The sequence below is a fragment of the Micromys minutus genome (assembly GCF_963924665.1).
Source record: "Micromys minutus genome assembly, chromosome: 25".
NCBI lineage: Eukaryota > Metazoa > Chordata > Mammalia > Rodentia > Muridae > Micromys > Micromys minutus.
The window spans coordinates 39,239,077-39,254,934 of record NC_137960.1 but is presented as its reverse complement, the minus strand read 5'-3'; the positions used below and the strand labels follow the sequence as shown (position 1 = coordinate 39,254,934).

General features: G+C 45.6%; 1 protein-coding gene across 3 annotated transcripts in view; it reads right to left on the bottom strand.

The window, feature by feature from the left end:
• Positions 1–15,858, bottom strand: part of CEP57L1 (centrosomal protein 57 like 1) — a gene marked incomplete at both ends in the record, with an annotated part of 61,620 nt that overhangs the window by 8,532 nt on the left and 37,230 nt on the right. Inside the window, 4 exons of one of the 3 annotated variants that reach the window (XM_080937759.1) lie at positions 276–392; positions 9,388–9,509; positions 11,228–11,407; positions 13,715–13,865. In XM_080937759.1, the coding sequence (XP_080793885.1) occupies positions 276–392; positions 9,388–9,509; positions 11,228–11,407; positions 13,715–13,865 (570 nt within the window). Of the gene's footprint in view, positions 1–275; positions 393–9,387; positions 9,510–11,227; positions 11,408–13,714; positions 13,866–15,858 lie in introns of those variants that run through there. The other 2 variants (XM_080937758.1, XM_080937760.1) reach the window with 2 other exon arrangements.

Genomic DNA, 15,858 nt, shown 5'->3' with positions numbered 1-15,858 from the left:
AGAGGTTCTGGGACAATTCTGTGAAAGGACGTGGGGAGGACGGTGTGACCACATGCAGTGAAGGTCAGATACCTGCTGAATGTAAACGTCCCATCCTCTGAGATCAGAAGGCAGCTCCCTCATGCCATGAGAGAACACTGTCTCCGTGGGCAGGATTTACCCGGATTACTGAGAGCTGTACATGACCTGCTCTAATCTTTGACTGTTCGTTCACATGCAACGCCGGCTTTGCTTCGCTCCCGGCACCTTAGCTTCAGAGGCAAGCAGAGACTTACCTCTGCAGTCTGCTGAGTCGTCGTCAGCCTCGTACACTCTTTTTCTAAGACACTGAGCTTTTCAAGTTTAGCGTGAAGCTTCATCTGATCTTGTTCCTTTTCCTTTTGAAGCTGGGCCTGGAGAGGAGAAAAACAAATTCTAAACTTGGCAAGCAATGCCAGTGGATCAAGAACAACATAAGTTCTGAGAAATCAAAATATAACATAAATTGGTTGCTAGAAACGTGTGTGTGTGTGTGTGTGTGTGTGTGTGTGTCTCACTTATGAGCAGAATAAAAGAAAATCAAATCCTCTTAAGGAGCCACTGTAAGAGGGGATGGGCATGTTGCTGACTTAGCACTGGCTAAGAGAATAAATTCCTCTTTGTACCTGTCTACAACAGTGGCACTAGGGAAAGTGTCACAGCAACACAGCAAAGATAAAGAGACGAGGTGTGTGTGACTTACAGGTGACCAAGCTGCTCACTGCCCCAGGCTCCCTGATTCAACAGGAAGAGCAGCCAGGGAATAAAACACGAAGAAAGTCATCTGTGCACACACGTGTGCACTGTTTTACAGGACTGTTTATTACCATATCACGAGGACAACTGGGGAAGGGCGAGGGAGACCCGGACGTGGTTCCCGTGAACATAAAGTGGCTCTAACTGGGAAAGCCACTAAGACAAAATTCGAGGCAAGCAGTACTAGAGCGGAGACCGCTGCCCAGTCCCGGCATCTCAGAGAACACACGGGAGTAAGACAGAGGGCCTGTTGGGAGAGTAAAGGCAAACATGTTCCACATGTGATGTAAAACAGACAGATTAACAGTCCAGGGATGGAACACTGGGGAATTCTGGGTGCTTGTGAGAAAACTCCAAGAAAACAAGACAAGAGTCTTGTGACCTCAGTTTCTTCAGAATATGGAATTGCTCTTATATTGTGTTTGCATGTTCCTCCCAGGAGCGAGTCTACCCAATACTGCTTGCTGCGATTAGCCAATTAATGTTTAAACTATCCCTTATATGTCTCTGTGGAAACAGGTTTTTCCACATGTGGCCTGTCCTTGGGATGATACACACAGCTTGAACCATGAGACCTTTACTCAAGTGACTTTCCTAACCTTCGACATATAAATTGTTGGATGCTCTGAACAGAGACGGCTATTGCATGAGACTTTAGTTGGCTTCCTTTATCACAGTTCTCAACCCTTTCAAAGCCGCTGCAACCCTTTAATACAGTAGGTCCTCATGTTCTGCCGACCCTCAACCGTAAAATTTTGTTGCTACTTCATAACTGTAATTTTCTACTTTTATGGATCGTAACGTAAATATCTGATGTTGATATCTGACACTGTACTGTAGTAATCACAGACCATAGGTGGAGAGGCACCACACTGGCTCCATTCTCCCAGAGAGCGGTGCACAGTACATCAATTATCAAACTGCTAAACAATCAGAAATAAAGAAGACAGCTCAGACAAAGCCTTTACTGTGCTGAAAACATAAGGCTGGGCCTTGTGGCGCACTCCTGTGAACATAGCATACAAGAGGTTGAGGCAGGAGGATCGCCCTGAACCAGAGGCCAACCTAGGCAAGGTCAAGGCTGCACTTAGAGACTATGGCAAAACAAACAAGAATAAATAGCTCTTCCCAAACAACAGAATAATAACAGGAAGTACACAGGGCAGGAGTGACAGCGCAGAGGGTAAAGGTGCTTGCTGTTCAAGCCTGACAACCTGAGTTCAATCCTGGAACCACAAAAGCAGCCGAGGAGGGCGGTGTGCATGTGTAAGCAGAAGCAAGAGCTGCGTGAGACCCACGGGCTAGCCTGCCTGAAGTATGCAGTTCAGGGGCAGAGACAATGAGGCAGACCCGGCCTCAAGGCAAAAGCAGGAGAAAACAGACTTCTGCAATGTGTGCCATCACATGCTCCAACATCACACGCATGCATGCACACCTATACACACATACATACAAAACAGACAAAAGACAAACGCCATAAGCTAGGATTCCTTGTCTAGCAAAAACACCCACCAACAAGTATGAAATCGAGAGTTTTCCAGGCACATAAATCTACTAGACTTGATGGCATTATTACTTTTTTCTTTAGACTAAAAGAAAATCTATGCAAAGAAGTAAAAAGCACTGAAGATAACTTAATGTAAATAAGTATATACTGCCTTTCTTTGGAAGTTTCCTTAATGGATAATTTAAAATGGATAATTTAATCGACAATTTAAAAGAACCAATAATGAATTATGAGTTGGCTTATAGCATGCAAAAATAAAGGAAAGCTGGAATACAAATTAGAGGCACACAGTAGGAAGCTGTAGTACAAACTGGAGACACACAGTAGGAAGGTCTTTTATACTTTAATACCAATTCATGGCAGACTGTGGCTGGAGATAATACCCATGTCTGGAGGAAGAAAAGACAATATTTAAGAAGATATCACTAGAGCTGCGTAGTGATTCATGTAGAAACACAAGTCAGTTGAGAGGATGAGGGCGAGGACTGTGGGTTCAAACCCACCCTGGCACTAGACTGTGATCTTGGCCCCGGACAAATAAAACTCCCAGTAAAGCACCGGCCTGGCATGTGCGATGCCCAGGACTGAATTCTGCGCAGCATACACAAGCACATAAAGAAGCTACTAGGAGGATCTGAAGGCATTTTTAAGTGAACGAAATGAAAACAAACATGAGCAAACTCTGTCGGATGCAGTCAAAGGGTAAAGGTTTGATAACATCAGCTACAAAATGTGATAGTTCAAAGAATGAAAGGGAGCCTTGGGGTGAGCGACTCGGGACAACTCAGCTGACAGTCCAAAGAGAGAAACATTAGAGGGCACTGCAAGTCCCAACGGAGGTGGCAGGACAGGGGAGGAGGCAGAGCAGGGCCAGGGGCAGGAGGACACCTAGGACACACAAGGCTTCAGCTTTGGCCCTCAGCAGGGAGAGTCTGGAAAGCCACTTAACTACTTGGGGAATCTCTCAGATGGGGACTCCTCTTGTGTGACAGGTCAGCACCAAGAAAGTCCCCTGTCAGTCCCCATATTAGAGGGTGTGGCAGGTCTCTACCGCGTGGGGACCAGCGCACTGATTTTAGACTGAGCTGCTGTGGGGACCTGAAAAACAAGTATCACCTACAAGGCTGGCAGCAGGGAGAAGGGCACAGGGACAGCGGTGGGGACGGTGACAGCGGTGGGGAAAGCACAGTGAAGGGGGGTTTGGACTTGAGATGTTAAGAGTTGAGGCTGCGGAAAGCTGGGATCAGCAGAAGGGATATGGCAGGTGGAGCTCCACCCCCCAGGATGGCAGCAGACACCATTGCCTGAAGATAACTGGACAACCAGCAGGCCTGAGCTGAGGTCAGTGGGCACCAGACCTCTGGAGCCACAGATGTACCCTGTGTTAGGGCCAGGTGCAGGCCCCGCCCTCCTTCACCACTCAGACACCTCGGTACTCTCCTGCTGCTAAGCCCTAACACCCCCTACTTCAAGCCAGCAAGAGCGAGCTCTGAGTCCCCAGCAGAGGGTGGGGCAGCTGCAGGCCTCCCTCTCAGCAGCCCATGTGGAGCAGGGTGGGAAAGCTTGGGACCGACACCCCACTGATTTCAGGGCTCTGCTCGCTTCCCCTGCTCACCTGCTTTGTATGTCTCCTCCTAAACAAATGTTGGCTTCCTACATCCAGTGCATCATTTCCTTACCATCTTCTATTCCGTGTCATTACTCGGCCTGAGGTGTGTGCTTATTTCTTGTTCAGTGCTGGTGCGGTTTTTTCCTCTCCGAGTGTGACTGAGAATTAAACCCTTACAGCTGCTCACTAAGATCCCCAAATAAAACCAGAAGACATTCCATACCAACAGAGAAGTGGAAATCCACGCCCCCAATGATCAATGAACGAGTCTAAGTAAATGGAGTGCTGACGAGAGCCAATGCCAGCTTGTCAACAAGAGAACCTACCTGCCCAGGGACTTCAAGAACACAAAGCAGAAAAGCAGAGAGAGCCCATCCATCTGTCGTGGGTGGTACAGTATCAAACAAGAAAATCAGTGAAGAAAAACAGATTTGGGGAGAAAAATGGAAGAAATGATAGAAATGCAAAACCCAATTAGCAGAACTAAAGCCCCAGGGAGAGCATCAGACACAGGACCCAGCAGAGAAAAGAATATCGGGAGAGGGGAAAAGGCGGGGGAAATAGTACCTCAGACTTCAGGGCAAGCGTGCCAGCACAGACACACCTAAGAACGCTGGGGCAGGAGCACAGCCTGGATTGAAGACTCCCTCAGGCAGAAGCACGTGAGATAAAAGCTAATCTTCCTTGACAACTTGACTGGATTTAGGATTGCCATGGAAGTGGTGTGCCTATGGGGGTGTTTACAGAAAGGTTTAGAGAGAAGACTTCTTCCATCAGGTGAAGGGGGGTGTCCCCAAACTGAATAAGGAGAAGGGAAGCAGAGCTTCATGACTGGACCCACATGGCCAGCAGTCTCCATTCCTGTGTCTGTTAAGAATAAGTTTGGGGTTGAAAAGAAAGAAACCACGCCTGCAGTGTCGGACAAGGCGAACGCCAGCCTTCAAAGGTGTGCTGTTCACCAAGCAGAACAAGCACCGGGCAGGGACTGCTCTTGGTTTTTATTCTAACTCAGGAGACGACTGTGTCTCTTCCCCATTGGCTGGGCTCCCACCTCACAGGCTTTTGCAATTGTCTAGTCAGAGAAAAATCAGTGCCCAGGAAATGAAGGAGGAAGGGTGGGGGACCTCAATCCAAGAATTTAGCAGGGCTGTGTAATCAGAGGCCTTAGTGGGTGAGTTCGTGGTGGGGGTTACCACACTCACGTCAAAGTTTCCTAAGGTGGAAGAGGCAAAGGCAGCCGACTGTGTCATATTGATGGGAAATCTTACATTCAGTGTTTCTTCTCCTATCTCCCATGACGGTCTGTACACTCAAGTTTGATTCCAGGTGCTTTTGTGGGTGTTTGTAACAACATGAGCCTGTTGTTGGGTCCTGGGGAGTGGGGCGCTGCAGTGATATACCTGACTACAACGGTTCTTAGTGTCTGCAACTAGTTTGTGGGAGGGTGAAAGAGATTGGAGCTGTGAGTTAGAGAAGTCCTGGAATCCTGTAGTCAGAGCTCAGTGGCCATTTTGGGGAGGTTCAGAAGGCAAGAGAATGAGAAAACAGATGAATATACAGTGGTGTCCCAGTTCATGAAATTCCAAAGAGGAACAGGACTTGAAAACAGGAAGTGAGTTAGCGACCATTCACACCACAGTCTGGTGATGAATCAGGACTCGTGTTGCACATGACCCGACAGCTGCAGTGAGGCTGAATTCGGAAGTACAGGCCGGGACGGAAGACGGCTCAGCACTTGCGATTCCTACAGCGGACTTGGGTTCGATTCCCAGCACCCACAACTCTCAGAACTCTCTGTAACTCCAGTTCCAGAAGATCCACAGCCCTCTCCTGGCCTATTTGGGTATCTACACATGTTCAAGAGTGCATGCGCATGTGCACACACACACACACACACACACACACACACACAAATCCTTTAAAAGTACCATATTGTTGGGTGGAGGAAAACTTCATGGGGACGTTGTATTCACATTATTCCACAGTTATGTTTACTGCTTTGAAAGAGAGCAAAACACTGGCCAGAAAAATATGAAAACGGTCAGAGTAGTCAAGAGTTGATATTGTAGCCAATGTGGGATGGACAGACATTAGCACCACCAAGGAAAAGTGCTGAGGGTCAGACCTGAGCTGAGCCAGGTTCCAATGTGAGAAAATGCAAGTTCATTTGAAACAGGAAGTTTGAACTGAAGCCACTGCTTGAGAAGAACTGTGTGCACACAGAGGTCAAGAGGTCACTGTGACTCTACTCCACGAGCTCAGACTACAACCTGGGGAGACAGAAGAACTGTGCAGTGTCTTGGTTTTACATAAATGACAGAGGAGTCAAAGGTCATCAGGGTTTGCAAACGTGTTAAGGCCACGGGAACTAGGCAGGGAGTGACAGGTTCCGAGTCCCCGTAAGGAGGCCCTAAGAGGCTACTGCACGAAGTCATCATTGTTGACATCTCAGGAAAGTTTAGAGCAGACAGTGGACCTGCCCGAGAGAGGGGCTGTGTGAGCCACAGGCAGGTGCTGGAGCGGCATGCCGTCAGGCTGTCGGAGTTTGGATGCTTCTAGCCCAGTCCCAGCAACCACGGTTGCAGCTCGAGGCTTGCTGTTGGCCCCGCTGACCTCCAGCCTTGTCCTGCTCTCCTTTCCTTCCAAGGCCCCACTCCTCTCTTATAAGGGAAATGTTTGCTCTGTATCACTGTATGCTGGAAATATATGACGTTTTTGGGTTTTACAGGAGCTCAGAAGAGTTTGTCTTGAATCTCAGAAGCAGAAGAGGCTTTGGAACAGTGGTTCGGACTGTTAACAGCTTATAGGAACTTTGAGAGATGGAGTAAAGTATTTTACGTTTGAGACGGAGATGAGACTTATGATTTAAAGCTCATGTGCATGGCTACCAGGTTGATAAGGAGTGCAGCTGTGGTGGTTAGTCTTCACTGTCGACTGGACTGGACTTAGCATCACCATGGAAACACATTTATATGAGGATGTTGTCAGATCAGGAGGGAAGGCCCATCCTGGGTCTAGGTGGCATCATCCATTGGCTGGGGTCTAGCGAATACAAAGGAGAAAGAAACAGAACACGAGGCCCGCCTCTCTGCTTCCTGGTGAGGAAGATGCAATGTAAGCAGCCACCTCCCAGTCCTGCTGCCATGCCTTTCCTGCTGTGAGAGACTACCACACCGTGAGTCCAGATAAACCCCTCCTTTGCTTTACTTGCTTTGGTCAGACCTACTGCACTAGAAATGGAAAAGTACACAGTCAATGAGTCATCACAAAGCATTCCGCACATCTAGGGAAAGAAATGAACATCCAATGTGAGAAAGGATTTTCCCCTAGAAAGGTAGATAGCCCAGCAAGGAAGGGCCTGCTTCTGAAGCTTCCTTCTCATTTCTGCCAGCTAGCATCACATCAGATAGTGAAGCCAAGCTCCCAGCATTGTGACGAGATGCCATCACTACCTATGGCTAAAACTCCCGTGTGCTGCCCAAAGGGGCTACTTGCTAGTCCAGTTCTGGTTCTAGAATAAGAACCATTTTTTTTCAAAAAGAAATCACGTTGCCCAATTTCATGTTTATTTTTCATGTGTCCCTTTGTGGAGTATTGACATTATTTTTTCCCTAACTTCCAAATAAAAGGGGGCACTTAGGACTCCAAATTGGCATGCCCAAAGAAGAGCCTTTCTGTGACATGAAAAGATCAGAGCTACAGAAGAAACGATATTACAAGCAGCAAGAGAACAACAGCGAAGACAAACATGTCAGGATAATATCAAACCTCTGCTAAAGGCCTACAGGCCAGCAGAGCACAGAGTGATGCATTTCAAACCCAAAACACGAAAACATATATTTGACAGGTACAAACTCAAAGATCTTTATGTCTGCTAAGACAGAGAAGCCAGCACAAAGGCCATAAAACCAACACAAGTCAGCCTTTCTTTATCTTAGTCCACAGGACTCAGCCTCCCCTTCACTGCTCCTGCTTACTGATGGCATGGTGATGGGGTTCATCTCCTGTGTGTCCCTGATAAGACACCACAGGTCCAAAGCAGCCACCAATGGGTATGCTTAAACAGAAACAAACACTAAGCACTTATTTATTTCTTTACTTGAGACCTGGTCTCTCTGTCATTTTGGAACTCGTTCTGTAGACCAAGCTAGCCTTGATCTCATAAAGACTCCCTGCCTTTGCCTCCAGAGCATCACATCTGGCACCTTTTGCCAGTTGCCACCACATCTGGCAACCTTTTCACTTTATGAGGTGACTATCTTAGGTGTCTCTTGACTGTGTGGTACGGTTTTACTTTTTAATCACTTTTGGAAAGTGCTCAGCTAAAATCCCTTTAGTTATTAGATCTGTATCTAATTACTAGATGTATTAGATTTTCCTCTCCATTTTTAAGCTCCAGTTATATATCCATATAGAGCTTTCTACCTCTGCTGTGCTGCCTTTTCCTATTCCTGAATTTACTGTCATTTGTCCCTTTATTGGTCTGGGTGGCAGATGTCCACTTCTTGAATTCTGTCTGCTGATCTTCTAGCAGATCTACTAGTTCTAAATTTCATTTTTAGGCATTTTATTCCTTCTCAAATTGGCTTGACCACATTGCGGTTTCTAATTTGTGACAGAAAATTTCTTCTTCCTCCTTAGACTCTCAATTTTTGAGATAGAGTCTAATTATGTGTCCAGAGCAGCTCGAGCGTCTCAGCTCAGTGATCATCCTGGTCTGGCTCGTCACCCCTAGTCCTGACTATTTTGAGCACAGAGGTGACAAGCGGATGCCTGTCAGAGCCACACCTCATCCACACTGACTTGTGGGTGTGTCTGTGTGTCTGATGGATGTCGATCCCATTCAGGAGTTCCATCTTCTGCCTGCTTAGTTTGGATAGAAAGTTTCTCAATGTGTTGGAGAAAGGATTGTGAATAATCTGAGGTCCCTAAGAACGCTGGGAATCCAGAAACACTGTAGTTGGTTTTAGGCTTTAGTGTCTAAGGTTTTCTAGGTTGCTCCTACCCGGTACGGGGTTTGATCTGTGCTGTTTACTTTCTCATGCAGCTTCACAGAGCCTGTTATTTCCTAGGCTCTTTGCTCCATGCTGGCCTTAAACTGACGTCCTGAACCAGAAGGGCACTTGTCAGAACTGTCTCAACTGCCCTGCAAAGTCACACATGCCTTCAGAAGGAACGAGCCACACCACCGGGTGGAACTTTTGGGATTTAAGTTGCAGAGTCTGAATTGTTGATGGTGAACTGCCTCATTAGGCCTATCTGCTCTCTTCTCCTTCCCTTCTTTCTTATGCTGCTTGGTAGATTATCTGTTAAGTTTTTCTTGTTTTCATTGCAAAAGTGTTGGCCTAAACAGCAGAGTCTACCATTGCTGTAGGTGAAAATCTCCTAGACACACATGTATATCCTAATACGGTTATAATATGAAAAATTTCTCATATTATATACTACAAAAGCATATTAAATTATATTAGCATTCCTCAGAGGAAAATATGCTTACCTGTTGTTCTAGGATCATATTCTTTTCCCGTTCTACATTGAGAACCGTTCTCTTTGTGTATTCCAATTGCTTCTCTAGAAGAATACAGCGAGTCTGGGCTGAGCTTAACTGTATGCGTATATCTACGCAAAGAGAGAAAGAGACCAGTTAGTTAGCTGACAGCTACATGGACCAGAGTTATCTAAACTCAACCCAAAGCTAAGAGACTGTGTGTGCATGGTGTGTGTTGTTATACATGTGGTGCAAATGTATATACGCACGCACCTACACAGGCTAGAGGAAGTAGATGTGAAGTGTCTTCCTCTATTGCTCTCGGCCTTATTCCCTTGAGTCAAGTCTCTACACAACTGGAAGATCATGGAATCGACCGGCCAGCCAGTGACTAAAGAAAGATAGCAGATGCCCATCCTCCTCACCAACCCCTAAGCTGGAGTTCTAGGTACCCACAGCCAGGCGGCGACTTTTCAGATGGGTGCTAATGAGTCTAAAGCAGGCCTTTGTCCGGACAGCACACTTACTGACTTTAAACATACTTTTGGTAAACAGCTCATTAATTATGTGTGACTCATTGACAATATCTTCCCTTACAAAGACAGAAGGCATACCTCCAAAAGGAGAGAGAGAAAAAGAGAGGGAGGGGGAGGGAGAGGAGATATGAATGTGTGGGGGTCTGAGAACAACTTATGGGAGTCCATTTTCTCTTTCTGCTATTTCGATCTCAGGAATCAAACTCAGATCATCAGGCTTAGTAGCAAGTGCCTTTACCCTGAGGGGTGTGTATGTGTGTGTGTGTGTGTGTGTGTGTGTGTGTGTGTGTGTGTGTGTGTGTGTGTGTTATGTATCCCTGGTTAACCTGGAACTTGCTATGTAGCCAAGCTAGTCAGGAACTCACAGACATCCACCTGCCTCCACCTCCCAAGTGCTGGCCGAAAGGCTGTGCCACCCTGCCCGGCTCTCTCCAGTCCCAAGCATAGAGAGCACAGTCTATTCCATAAGGGCAGGTAACCAACTGTTAACCCTTTTACTTTAGTCAGTTTGACTTTGTTCAGCTGTCTCGGTTTCTGATTCTCATTCTTTATTCTATTGGCTGGGTAAAACGCAGAGGCTGTCTCTAAGTGTGTGAACGTGTTAGCAGGAAAATTCACACTCCAAATGTCTTATCTAATGTTTGTCTCATAATTTCTACACATGTCTCTACTCTATGTCCTTATCTCCTCTAATTAATCCTGGGTTCCTCAAGTTGAATACAATTATTTTCCATTCATTTTATGTTGTTTAATTACTACCATTGCTTTAGTGTTAATAAAAAAATATAAGCATTTAAATGATATTTATAGGCTAAGCTGGGTTTTATTATTTATTTTAAAGATATTCTGACTTCTAAACACAACATGCCTAAGTATTTCTTTCAATGATTTATTTAAATAATAAGTATTTCCGAACTCGGGCTAGGATGCGGCTGGGTTGACAGAGTGCTCCAGGCACCCCCCCCCACACACACACACAGCACAGAGTAGAGGTGAGACCTGCAGTCCCAGCACTTGGGGCGGCAGCAGGAGAGTAGCAGGGTCTGGCGTGCAAGGCCATCCTTGGCTACAGCAAGTTCAAGGCCAGCCTGGAGTTCATGTAAGAGAAACCCCTGCCCCCTAAATGTATTTGTGAGCAAGTAGGTTCAAAGTTATATTAGCTTCCCACAAATATCGAGATGCCCAGGACCAAGGCCTCCTGGTCTGTTTGACAAAAGAGCAGGGCCGGTTGCGTCCGCTCAGCTGGGCTTACTGGTCGTCAGGCTCTGGTGACCCCACATGCCTGAGGAACCCCCCCTTTCCCCGTCCTTTACCTTTCTTCTGTTTAATCAGCTCCTGGTGCGCCAGGTTCCGCTCATTGGTCTCCTCCTCCAGGGCCTTCTTATACTGCGCTGCCTCTCTGGACAGAAGGTTCAGGTTGTCCTCTGCCTGCATCCGCTCCAGCTCCAGACGGCGAATCTTGTCCTGAAGAGTTTTTAATGCTGAAACAAGGGCTAGTGAAAAGAAGCGCGCTCCATGATTTAAGTGAAACTCTTTGAACACTGAATAACCATAGTGACTTGGGTGACAATAAGAAAGGAGCAGTGCATGTTTGCTAGTGACCGTAACATGTTATACTGTGTAATTATATAAATATGTGCACATATACATGTTATATATAATAAATTAAATAATAAGACTCTGTTTACATAAAATATAAATAATAAAATAAAAACGATAATACAAAGGGTTACATTTCCTACACTGTATCTTATAAAAACAATAATCTACTACTGGAGTAAATGGTTTCTAAGACTGAACCACAAGTAACTTAACAGAATGATTATTATTTCCAGATGAACTTCCTTCAACTAATTAATATGGTGACCTAGGTCTAAAGTTGTCCTCAGGTCTTCCCCATGTTTGTTCTTTGTCCCAGAAGGAATACTAAAGCCCTGGACCCATGAGTTGGGCCAGCTTTCCCATGGCACAGACGGGCGTCTGCTTCTGAGACCTTTACTCGGCTACATTGCTGTGTCCGTGATACAGATGCATCTGGAGTTAGCGGTTTTCCAAACATCATTTTACACTTTCTATGAAACTGTGACTTCAAACGATAAAAGTGGATCTGAGTGGAATATACGTTAGTGAGTAGCATGTATGCAGTTAGGGCAATGTATGCGGGGACTTTTGTTTGTGCTCTGACGCCGGTAGCTGGCTCGCTGCTCTGGATTACTCTGTAAACTCAACAGAGCTCATCTGTTTACTATCGTCACGGTGCTGGCTAGTTCCCACCATTTGACACAGGCCGGCCTCATCTGGGAGGAGGGGATTTAAATTAAGAAAAAGCCCTCTACCAGGCTGTCCTGTGGTGCAGTTTCCCCGATTAGTGATGGAAGCGGAGGGCCTGGCTCTCTGTCCCTGAGCTGGTCATCCCGCAAACACGAGGAGTAAGTCAGGCAGCGGCACTTCCTGCCTCAGTGTGCCCTGGCCTCCTCGGTGATGAGCGGAAATAGATCCCTTCCTTACCACGCAGTTTGGGTCATGGTGGTTTATTTCGGCAACAGAGATCCTAAGACAGCAACCATGATTGCAGATTTTTTTTTTTTTTTTTTTGAAGAGTGATAAACAGGTCTTAGAAAGTAATTTGTAAAGCATAAGATATTTCTGAAGCCCTATTTTCTAATTTGATTCTGAGGTTTGCTTTGGTTGATGTCTAAAACATTGCCAGTAGTCTTTTTCTATGGTTACTAGGATAAAATGGCTTCTTAAGGGATTTTCAAGGATAATTTCAGACGTGTGGTTTCTCACTGCTGCTTGAATGAGATACAATTCTGATTATCTATGTTAGAAGGATTCCAACTCCAGATTTTCATTCTAGCTTTTACTGATGTATTTACCTTTGTTATGTGATGTGTTCATCACGTGTGTGTGGGTGTACATGTGCCACGGTACACACAGAGGCCCAAGGACAACCTTCCAGCGCCAGTCCTCGACCATGTGGCTGCTCAGAATGCATTCCTAGCCACGGAACCATCTCTCTGTTGATGGTCCCTTGGACTTTTATTTTATTTCCAAATTGACAAGAAGTTTAATAGGAAAAGAACTAGTTTGGAAAGAGACATTTTGAGAGATAAGAAGGGAGTTTAAATTGGGAAAACTCTCTCTACCAGGGGTTTAGGCTCCTTAGTGAAATGTGCAAGCCTGCAGTATGGTGGCCTAGAGAGTGGGCTCTCTCATATCACAGCCTGTGTGGTGGCACCTGCCTGTGAGGCCAGCACTCCAGAGGCTGGGTAGGAGGAAGAAGTATGTTTGACGTCATCCTGGGCTATAGTGTGAGACCCGGAAAAAAGTGGTTAAGAAAAAGAAAAACTTAAATAAAAAATTTACTTTATCACTCTTGTTAGAGGCAGAATTTCTATCCATCCCTGGATGGCCTCGAACTTGCTGTGTAGACCAGACTGCCTCAAAAATCACCTACATCTCAAGTGCTGAGATGAAAGACATGCACTATCTACCACTCCCTTGGCCTGTGACTTTTGTTCCTAAAAGAGCAGTTTTCTGTTTTCAGAGATACTTTTATTATTATAACTGTACACTATTTGTTAGTTTGTTACATTAATCTGTAGCTTAGAGCTGAAGAAACCACTATTTTTATGAGTGGCGAGTGACCTATGAAGCTCCGAGGGAACAGTAGCCTCGTGGTTGACAGTTGTGTGAGTTCTTACAACACAATCACAGTACTTCTACACAACCGCAGTATAGTTACTTCCATTCCGTGCACTGCTCCTGACTTTCTGTAAATTTCATATTAATATTACCTTGGTTGTTTGGACTATTAATTATCTTAGGAGAGTTCCTAGGGTGGTAATTCTTCGAAGCTTCATTCTGTAAGAATAACGGAAAATACTTTCTTTCTGGAGGGTTAAGGTAGCTTCCAACCACACTGTGTGATAATTCAGAATCCATTGTCTGTGGGAAACAAGAGAGACAGGGTGTGGTATCACTGATCCCATTGGAAGGATAGATGCACCACAGGAGGATGACACAGCACACAGCTGTTAGCAATATACAACAGCTGTACATTTACAAACCTAACAATCACAAGGTCCACTAGGCTAAACTCAGCAACAATAGAAATAAACCAGCTATTTGCTGTGTAATCAAGTAAGCAAGCAACGAGCAAGTGACATAAACGCCCATTTGTCCCCCGGTGTTCCTAAGTTACGTTTATCCCAGACACAGAAATATGAGTCTAGGACTTCAAGGATATGCTCAGAGACAATGCAGATTTTTAACAGAAGCCATCAATGCTAGTCTCTCATAGAACTTTTAGACACGACCAGATGGGTTTCTAAGGAAAGCCTGCATATGTGAAATTCCTGAATCTAATCCTTGACTAAAACACGCTTACACTTAAAGAACCTCCACACTGATCATCTCCCTTGAACAACTCAATGCTAGCTGGTGCTATTCACAGATACACTGGGTGAAATGAGCTACTATTTGCACAAGTACCACTCGCTGGCACAGTTCTAAGCCAGAGAGCAATATATAAATGTAACTGGGCAAGGGCATTATAGAGATGCTCAGTTTTTATTTCTGCGTTACACTATTGTTTGTGACTTCAGGGCGTCCAGGTTAAAGAGGCAAAATCTGGCTTCTCTCCATGACTATATTCCTGAGAAGGGCAAAGGAGATGCTTCTAGAATTTTCTACTGTAGCTTCCAGAATTTTCCACCACAGTTGTTGCCATGACAATCTCATCTGACTAAATGAGGCAGGTTTACTGAACCACTTGCTGCTCGTGGCTCTTAGGAAACACCCGGGCTCGGCTATGACTGCCACTAGCTGTCACTTCCTGAGTATGTCTCCATGCCCTTGGGTACGGCTGTTCAGGGCTGATTCCCTCAAAAAAGCAAGATGCTAAGTTAGTCATGGCTGGCTCACTATGAGTCCCTAAGAGTGGGTAAGTTCTGAAGATGAATGTGTATCTGTAGGCAGAGGGAGATAGTGGAGACTCTCCTCAAAACACGAGTCATTCAGTACATGGCTCCCTTCTCAGTTCCTGGTTTGTCCCTCCAATAACGGGCCAGACATAAAGCATCTCAGTTTCTACACGATTTGGAAAGTGAAGACCCCTCTGACCCAAGTATAATATATTTTGCAGATCAGATTTTGGCACAAATTAAAAGATTAGGAACGGGTGGCACAGTCCTTTCATCTCAGGATTCTGAAGGCAGAGCTGACTTTGCACTAAGGAAGGGTGATACAGGAGAATAAGGGTTCGAGGTCACTCTCTGCTACCTGTGGGGTTCAGGGCCAGCTTGGGCTACAGGAGATCTTGTCTCAAACAAACAACAAAACACACTGGCTTAGGTTTAATGTTGATAAAATTGTGACAACTCAGAAGATTGTCAGTGAAGAGACTTGTTTGTAACAAATACATGTCAAGTTGATACGAACAGCAACAAACCATCTGTAGAATGAAAATAAAGAAGAGAAGCACCGAGAAATGGCTGGGGTGTGGGGTGTGGCACTAGCTGTGTAAACCTGAATTTAGTCCTTGGATCCCAAGAGAAGGCACAGGGAGAGAAAAACATCCATAAAGATACCCTCCAGTGTCTACACGCACCCCGCCCCCACACCAATAAATAACTTCCTTAAAAGTAGAAATGATGAGGTCATAAGAAGAGACAGCTGCTATGGTTTGGATCGTAAATTCCCCCAAAGGCCCATAAGGTAAAGGAGTCCTTGCCCGTGGTGGAGCCTTTAGAAGGAAGACCCCAGTAGAAGGCAGAGACTTTAGGGCACACTTCCAGGTGACATTCTGTCTGAACTGTCCTTAACAGGCCTGCTCTGGATGTGACTGCTAGGAAATGCTATCTCTTAAAAACCCACATAGAAACCGTGAGCCGTGCTGACCCCTCCCCAGGACAGTCTCACTGTGTAGCAATGACTGACC